Below are 9085 nucleotides of genomic sequence, written 5' to 3'. Positions count from 1 at the left end.
GCTCCTCAGGGCCCGGGCAGCCCCTGCCGGGGGGATCCCGGCCGCGGCGGGGTTGGGCTGTGCTTTCCCGGCCGCAGCGCCGGGGTGCGGTCCAGGAGGCCAGAATCCGCTATCGTTCTCTAGGATTTCGTTTATTAAACACAGATGTCAGCTAGAGGTAAATGAAGTGACAGAAGTTATCCTGAGAGACCCCCTTTAAAGGAGGAGACGTTTGGTTGTTGCTGTGTCTTTAGTACAAGCCAAGAGCTAGTGAGGAGCGTCCACTGTTGATGTGCTGCAGCTCGAGTGCAGTGTGTCACTGCCAGCTAAGGCAGCTGTGAGGCTGGGGCCTGTGCTTTTACTTATGTTCATGTTTTAGAGCTTGAAAAACATTACATGGCAACCCTTTTCTAAAGAGAGGAGATCAGGCTGTATTAATGCAGTCTCACAAAACCAACAGTCTTGCTGTTCGTATCCTTGTACTAACAGCTATGCAGCAAATTGGATTAAGGAACAATTCTAGATTTCATTTAATCGTTCTTGTTTTGGTGTATAGATTTGATCACTAATCTCACCTCGTTTGACTGCATGGATGCTTATAGCATCAGCATGCAGAGGGCAGCACTAGAACACACCAGCACCATGTGGAGGATGGGATGGTTTCTTCAAGCAGCAGTGCAGGTGTATACCGCTGTAAGGTGATTGCGAAACTGACACTGACTGGAAATGTTGTATGGAACAGGGGAAGAAAGCAAAGTGCACTGCCTCTCATGCATTTGAAATAAAGCCACCATTTGGGTGTGATCATGTGCATCTCTGCTAGGCTTGGACTGTGCAAATGACAGCAGAGCTGGGAAGAGATGTCGGAGCACATCTGCTGCTGTAGTAACGAAGCATGTACAGGTAGTAAATCAGGCAAGAATCACATAACCGCTCGGGCCTAACAGAGAACTGTGTGAGTGAGAAGATCTGAGTTCATCTCCTGATTGTGTCACTCATCCATGGGACTTGAGGCTTGGACTGTGCAAATGACAGCAGAGCTGGGAAGAGATGTCGGAGCACATCTGCTGCTGTAGTAACGAAGCATGTACAGGTAGTAAATCAGGCAAGAATCACATAGCCGCTCGGGCCTAACAGAGAGCTGTGGGAGTGAGAAGATCTGAGGTCATCTGATTGTGTCACTCATCCGTGGGACTTGTCCTTTCTGTGTCTCAGTCACTTCATGCTTCTCTGCCCCCACAGAAAATAGCATATTTATCATCTTCATAAAGTGCTGCTTTGGTCTTCTGATGAAAAATGCTATATAAAACTAAGCTATTCGAACAACTGCGTTGGGTAATTACTATTTACAAGCCTCTGTGAGAGCACAATAAACTTGTAAAATAAAATATTTTTTAGAAATAATAATAAATGCTAACAAGTGTAATTAGGTGATAGTTGAGATTTCCTTGAGGCCACAAGATCCTGTGGGTTCCTCAAAATCAAAAACATATGATAAAGACTCTCTGTAGCAGACAGTAGCTGCAGGGAAATAACTGCGTGTTCTCCAGCCTCCCAGTCTGAATTACGAGTGGCAGTATTAACAGGGAGCAGCTTCACAGGCTCTGGTAATGTGATCTGGTCAATGGATTAGTTTGAGAGTTATGCAGGGAAGTGACTATGCTTTAAAATTCGGGACATGGCCCCTTTGCCTTTGTCCAATCAAGAATAAAGTTTCTGTGTTTCTGGATGTTCCAGCATGTGTCGTTTCCACGTGAATTCTGTAGGCAACAATATAGATTGTCAGCGGTGTGGTGAGATATGACTGATATGTGGGTTTATTGTAGTAGAGTAGATGAAAGTGTAGTATTAAATTTAAATTTTGAGTAGGAGTTTACTGTAAAAGAAGGTGATGAGTTGTAAAAATAAGCAAGTCTTGAATTGTTCCGAAGGTGAAAGTGGTGGTTTTGTTGTAGGTGAGAGAGATTATCTTTTCAGTGCAGCTTGGTATTTCGGGACTCACATGTAGAGTCCCACTGTGTGCGTGCTCAGTTTTTTGATGATGGACAGCAAATCAAAGAAGAGCAAAGATTCTTTGTATCGTCAAGCTTCCTGTGGCATCAAGGGAAGTCAGAGTTGTTTTCTTCCTGCGTTTCCTATTTCTTGTTCTTACAGATGCATGCATTTGTGAGAGAAAAACACTTATGTTTGTGTCTTTCATTCATTCTTGATTGCTTTCTCTTTTGCTGTAACCCTCTTAGAGACCCAGGACAAACCTTTTTTCAGCTGTTCAATCCAGAGGAAGAGATTAAGTGTGCTAAAATCAGTTCTAAATCTTTCTGTTTGTATAAAAAAGCCTTGATGCTCATTTATTCTCACAGATGCTGAAGTCAATACCAGAAAGAAGACGTTCACCGAGGTTCAAACAGAACGGTTGGAGCAAGCAGAACGAACGGTTTTAATTAAGTGTCCACCAAAACTTAATGAAAAAAAATTGTTGCAGTATTTATCCAGTCACGGAAACGTTAAGAGTCATTTCTTTTTTGAAAATCGTGTAAGTTATTAACAATGTAAACTAAAATCTAGACTTAGACAAAAAGAAATACTAGCATTTGATCAAGGCCTCATACATGCAAGCTAAGCAAATTGTATACAATTAGTATATTAAATTAGTTTTTATCTTTGTTAATGTTTACAAGTTGCTGAGCAACAGGTTTTTATTCGTAAGTCAGCTAAGCAACACCTCCTCAAAGGGATAGCTAGCAAACTGTTTTGAACTAAATATTTGAAACTTTTACATAGCACTGTTCATTGTTCTAATGATAGAGCTAGCTCTTTTTTATGTGTTTCTTAAGCATTACAGTTGTGAAGATAAATAGATTTTACAACTTTTATTGCTTACTGCCAAGAATAGCATCTCTTAAATATTTTTGAGCTCTTGTGAAAAAGTGGCTAAAAAGTGTTGAGGTACAGAACCTAGCATTCAGCTTCAGGACTGTCATATTAAACTGTCTCAATACTCCAGGAGCATCTGAATAATATCAGTACAGTCAGTTCAAGGCTTGTATGCATTTATCTAACTCTATTTCCATTCTTAATGTTTTAGGGTGTCCATGCTTTAATAGAATTTTCAGAAAAGAACAGTATAGCCTCATTGAAGGATGCTATTGGAATCCCAAGTTCTGAGCATCATGTCCCATTTAAGTCTAGACTTTTTACTTTCACGCTGAAAAATCCAGTGAGTCAAGCTGCTGAAGAGACACCAGTCCGCCTCTCTCCTCAGTCTCACATTCCAGTGAAAGAGCTTATTGAAAAGCTTTGTCATGCAGACAGTGTAAGTAGAGGTTTCTAGATTCCTCTCAATTAAAAATGAACCACGTCCTTTTCAGATTTGCAAAGGGTCATGTGCAACTTATAAAGCAATTTATTTCAATTAAAAACAGTAACCTGTTAGAATTTTGTGTGAGTGGTTCTCCTACATTGAAACAAATAGATGAAATTGGTCATTGTAATTGTCAAAATCATCTTTTCTGTATGATGTAAACCTGTTTGAGATTAAAAAAAATTTCTAACTGCAATTATGTTAAGTAGATTAAAATATGTTAATAGATAGAAGATGGGTCATTGTTTTTTTACAGTGTTTGTTTTCTTAACTAGATAAGCAGTCAGATGTACATTCTGCTGAATGAGTATCAGCTTACAGAAGAAAATACCAAGCTCCGCTTTATGGCCTGTTCTCTGGTTCAGGATTTTGCACGTGCATATTTTCCAGACAGCACAGTAAAGCCATTTGGCTCTTCAGTCAACACCTTTGGCAAATTGGGGTGTGATGTGGACATGTTTCTGGACTTCCATGATGTACAAAGGCATGCTACAAAAATGGTAAGATTATGCAGTGCATCTTGAATCTTTTGTATTTCTTCAACAGAGCAGCTCGTACGCTGTTTCACACACCAGAATCAGTTTAATTATACTTAGGTTTCACAGGAGGTCGTACTATAGACTGTGAACAAGTTTATTTGAATGTTTGGATTTGAAGACTTTCAAAAGCTGGATGTGGCATGAAACAGACCTTCCTGATCAACAGATCAACCGCACCACTCAGCTTGGTGTCATCTGCAAACTTGCTGAGGGTGCGCTCGATGACACTATGTTGTTGATGAAGATATTGAACAGTACTGGTCGCAATACAGAACCCTGACAGACACCACTAGTTGCTTTGTGTGGTGCAGTGTGGCTTTTTTGGCTTGTGTGCAAGCACAGTTTTTATTACTAAAGATGATGATCTCGTTGAGTTTGTTGAAATTTTGGAGTGCTAAAATGCAGGCATGTCTGCTGCGTCAATGTGAAGTACGTACAAAAGTAAGGTATGTTAGAGCATTGTCCTGTAAAGGAGTGTAAAAATCCTTAGTGCCACTCCTGTGTCTTGACTTAAGCAATAGCCAAAATGGGAGACTAGGGTGCCAGCGGCTAGAGAGCTTTGTACTTTGTAGCTGTGCTGGGTTAACCTTGGCTGGCTTCCAGCTGCTCACTCAGTTGCTCTCTCACTCCCTCCCTCAGCAGGTTGGTATGAGAAAATAAGATTAAAAAGCTCGTGGGTCAAGATAAGGACAGGGAGATCACTTACCAATTACCATCACAGGCAAAACAGATTCAGTTTAGTGCCAGTTAATAACAGTAGGATAGTGAGAAATAAAAAAAAAACAAAATTAAAAACACCTTCCCATCCCCCATTCTTCCTAGGCTCAACTTCACTCCCAACGCTTCTACCTCCTCTCCCCAGGGCAGCACAGGAGGATGGAAAATGGGGGTTGCAGTCAGTTCATAACACTTTGTCACTGCTGCTCCTTCCTCCTCATGCTGTTCCCCTGCTCCAGCATGGGGTCACTCCCATGGGCTGCAGCTCTTCAAGAACTGTTCCAGCATGGGTCCTTCCCATGGGGTATAGTCCTTCAGGAACAGACTGCTCCATCGTGGGTCCCCCACAGAGACACAGGTCCTGACAGAAAACCTGCTCCAGCATGGGCTCCTCTGCATGGCCTGCAGCTCCTGCCAGGAGCCTGTGCCTGCGTAGGCTCTCCAGAGGATGCAGCTTCCTTCAGGGCATATGCACCTGCTCTGGCAAGGGGTCCTCCATGGGTGTCAGGGTGGATATCTGCTCCACTGTGACGCCCATGGGCTGCGCGAGGATAACCTGCATCAACACTGTCCTCTAGGAAATCTCTGCTCCAGTGCCTGGAGCACCTCCCCCCTGCCTTCTTCACTGACTTTGGTGTCTGCTGGGTTGTTTCTCTCACATTTTTCTCACTCCTCTCTCCCAGCTGCTGCACAGCATTTTTTACCCTTTCTTAAAGATGTTACCAGAGAGGCACCACCAGCATCACTGATGAGCTCTGCTTTGGCCAGCGGCCGGTCTTGGAGCCAGCTAGAACGGTCTCTGTCCAACATGAGGAGCGGCTTCTGGTGTCTTCTCATAGAAGCCACCCCTGCAGCACTCCCACTACTAAAACCTTGTCACATAACCCCAATACAGTTGGAAAAAAATGATGTTGGGTATGTCTGCTGTGATAGGCAACAGACAATACTTCAAAGGAAGTCTCGTATAGTTGTCAGTGTGATTTATAGGGATAATGATATTTTCCCCCTATATAAGTTGACTGTCTTAGAACAGGTAAAGACAAGGGGAGGTAGCTTTAGTTATAAGATGATATAGCAGCAGTGGAAAGGGTATATTCTGATTTCTGAACTATTGCAGCCTTTCAGGAGGTGCCAGCAATGGGGGATGACCAAGCATTTCAGCACCTGTTTACATTAAACATCATTTTTTGTGTATTATGGCAAACTGATTACTGATTGTGAATTAAAAAAACAGCAAAAGTGGAAGCATTCTTTATCAAGAGTGGATTATCAGTACAGTGTTTGACCACAGATACAGCATTTTTAACAGGTGGGCAGTTTGGCAGATTAGTGAATGATATAAAACAGTTACTCTAAAAATATCACAGAGTATTTTCTATGTTAAAACGCTTATGCCTCTTCCTGAGGGTACTATATCAATTTACCCCAAAGTAATAGTTTATCTACATTTGCTCTTTTGAGCAACGTGGCAAGAATAGGGGATGAATCACAAGGTCGGGGCGAATGTGTCAGTACTTCACATCCCCGCAATCTGGCACCAAAGCTACATATGAAGGTCCTATCAGTTATTAAGAGTGTCTGTTTTGTCATTACAAAAAAGCTTTAATTCAGCTATATAGAGATACTGAGCTGCTGTCTGCGAAGGCATATGGTGATTTTTGTCACAAACATGAAGGTCTGAATACCAGTGCACCTACAGGTTGACCAAGTCCCCGATTTTTTTATTTCCTGTTACCTACCTCAGTGTTAATAGTTACAGGCTCCTTTCATTTTGAGGCAGCCCTGCTGTAGCATGCAGCTACGCAGCCGAATGGGATTAGGGACCTCTGTCCTGGTGTGTTCAAACACATGCGCTGTCTGGAGAAGTGTTGGCAAGAGGAGAGCAGTAACAATCACCTTGGAGATTGCCAGAGGGACTCAGAAATTCAGCACCTAAAGTTAGTTGTGGGAAAGGTTGCAAAGTCCATAAGTTCTGAATTGTTTCACCTGTCTGTGAGCGCATGTTTTTCTTTGCACTAACCTGGTGACAACAAAAGTAACCTCTTCTGTGTCTCAGAGGACTAGTTAGGTCACTGCATAATGATGTTTGTATAGTATCCATTGACCTGTGACAACGTTCCAAGGCGGAGGATAAGTCAGTGTCAAGTACTGGATTAACAAGCAAAATTAGCTGAGGCTTAAAAACACAGAGGGACTATAAAGAGAACAGAGATTTCGTAGGTATGAAGTTATTTTATTGAGATGTAAACTACGAGTATGACAATTCAAAATACAAAGACCTACAGGAAAACTCATGTCTGATGTTGTCAAAATATGTCTCCACTTGTGTTTTGGTGGTTTTTGTTTTTTTTTTCAGAAAAACTGTGTCAGATGTGAGGTGATTATTGTAAATTTTACAGAACCTTACCTTCATTTTGAAGGATTAAGTAATTTGCACACTGAAGTTTTAAAATGTTTTTAAATGAAAAAGACATCTTCCTTTTTGCTGCTACTTGATTCACTAATAATGCATTGTTCTTTGAGGATTTGAAATGGAATTAATGGTGGTTTAAAATCAACAGTGGTTTCGTTGAGTTTTGCCCCTCTTACTTCTAAATTTAATTGTATGCTTCTCTTTTCAGTCAGAGCATATGTGCTCTCTCAGGAATTCCAAAATTACTTGTTTTAGGCAACAGTGAGATGTAGTAGTATTATACCCTCATCTGAAAAAGTAACTTTACACGAAGTTGATCACTATTAACCTGGAAAAATTGAATCACTGAAAAGTAATATAAAGAGAAAGCAATATGTCTTACCTTTTTAAAGTTCTGTGTGTTGCTTTGAATGATTCCTGTCTTTCAGTCACTCCTTTACAAATTGGTGTAGTCTTTCAGAAGTGTTCCTAAATGTCTCTCTGGTTCCAGAACTAACCGTTTACTTTTAAAATTTTGTGTTAGAAAAAAGGTCCCTTTGAAATGGAGTATCAGATGAAAAAATTACCATCTGAAAGATTAGCAACTCAGAAAATTCTTTCTGTGATTGGTGATTGCCTTGATAATTTTGGTCCTGGATGCACGAACGTACAGAAGATACTCAATGCTCGCTGCCCACTGGTGAAATTTTCCCATCAACCGACAGGATTCCAGTGTGATCTGTCAGTGAGCAACAGGTGAGACCTGGTTTTAAAAACTTTAGGAAGAATTCTAATGTATTTATGTTCTGAAAACCTGTAATGAAAACTGTTTAGTCTACTCCTTTCTGTGTTCTTAACAAAAGTCAATGTTGGCTCTGAAAGTAAAAAGGGTGTTTTTGACTTCTAGAGCTTAGGTTTTAACGTGCTTAAGTTTTCTTTCTCCAGGATAGGAAATACTTGCTAGCGGAAACTGAAGATTTGAAAACTGCTCTATACAATAATGTTGGCTTATAAGGAATTGCAAGAAGGCAGTGTTTGTTAGTCATTACTTCCCTGTGTGTATATGGGTATATGCACAGCCTTCTTTTGGTTGCTTTTCACATTAAGCAGCTCCATCGTGTTAATTTTCAGTGGCTGGACTTCTAGTTATTTTGGTGTCTTTCTTTTTTTCATCTTAAGGGCTTGCATACACCTGTTTACTGGCAAGGTATCTTGGATGCTAAATTAACTCACTGCATCAGAAAACGGAGTCTAGAAGTGGTACTGTCATTTAGGACCTTTCAAAGCAGTAGCCAACAGAGGGAGCAGGCTTCTTAGAAATACCTCTTGGCATTTATTTTCCCTCTTCCAGCTAGCTCTCATTTGGTTAATAGTAAAGCATATAATTTGTTTTACTGGCATTTATTTTATTAAGAAATACCCAACTCGATGGTCATGGCATAAGGGTACATAATTGAAAATGAGTTACTAACCCTTTTCATCGTTGTTAGGGAATAGTAAAATATGAGTGATTATCTTTCAGAATGTTTTTTATTTGACTTTCAGTGCAGATTTTGTGATTTGTCTGCATCAGATACAATCAGATTCTAGACTGAATTTTCTGAATTGCCTAAAGTTCTGTTTCAGAATATGCAGTATTTGTTAAGGCAGTACGGAGCAGATGTCTTACAATAAAATTACCTTTGTATACGTAGCCACAGTGGAAGTCAGCATGCAGTTCTGTGCAAACTTCCTTGTAATTCTCTGCTGACAGGTTGGGGCTGTGTGCGTTGTCTTCTTGTCATCTGGAGTAATACCAAACCTCTGGGGACACAAGGAAGCACTTCACAGTTGAACTTTTAGAAATCCAGGTGTTAAAAAACTTTGACATGGTAAACTTCCCCAAAATGCCATGGTGGATTTTTAGAAGAATTTAGTGCAAGATTGGGAGTAAAAACTCCTGCAACTGTAGTTCAAGAAACACTTTAGACTAAAACTGACCCCAAAGTAAGTTTTGTTTTTAACACCATGCTTCCATTTTTTTTCTGCTTTTTCGTGCCCTCCAGTTTGTACAGTACATGAATGTTTGTTTATCCTTCCAGAGTAGTTGTTTTTTTC

The 9085-nt window shown here is 40.7% G+C and overlaps 1 protein-coding gene across 1 annotated transcript in view; it reads left to right on the top strand.

Moving 5' to 3' along the window:
* Nucleotides 1–2339: 2339 nt before the first annotated feature.
* The window catches only part of MTPAP (mitochondrial poly(A) polymerase), a gene marked incomplete at its 5' end in the record, with an annotated part of 11279 nt that continues 4533 nt past the window's right edge, over nucleotides 2340–9085 (top strand). The window contains 4 exons of the mRNA XM_010078634.1: nucleotides 2340–2512; nucleotides 3065–3292; nucleotides 3616–3840; nucleotides 7533–7744. Coding sequence (XP_010076936.1) covers nucleotides 2340–2512; nucleotides 3065–3292; nucleotides 3616–3840; nucleotides 7533–7744 — 838 coding nt within the window. The remainder of the gene's footprint in view (nucleotides 2513–3064; nucleotides 3293–3615; nucleotides 3841–7532; nucleotides 7745–9085) is intronic.

Source organism: Pterocles gutturalis, unplaced genomic scaffold (assembly GCF_000699245.1).
Source record: "Pterocles gutturalis isolate BGI_N339 unplaced genomic scaffold, ASM69924v1 scaffold9473, whole genome shotgun sequence".
Classification (NCBI taxonomy): domain Eukaryota; kingdom Metazoa; phylum Chordata; class Aves; order Pterocliformes; family Pteroclidae; genus Pterocles; species Pterocles gutturalis.
This window is presented reverse-complemented; position numbering and strand designations above follow the sequence as displayed.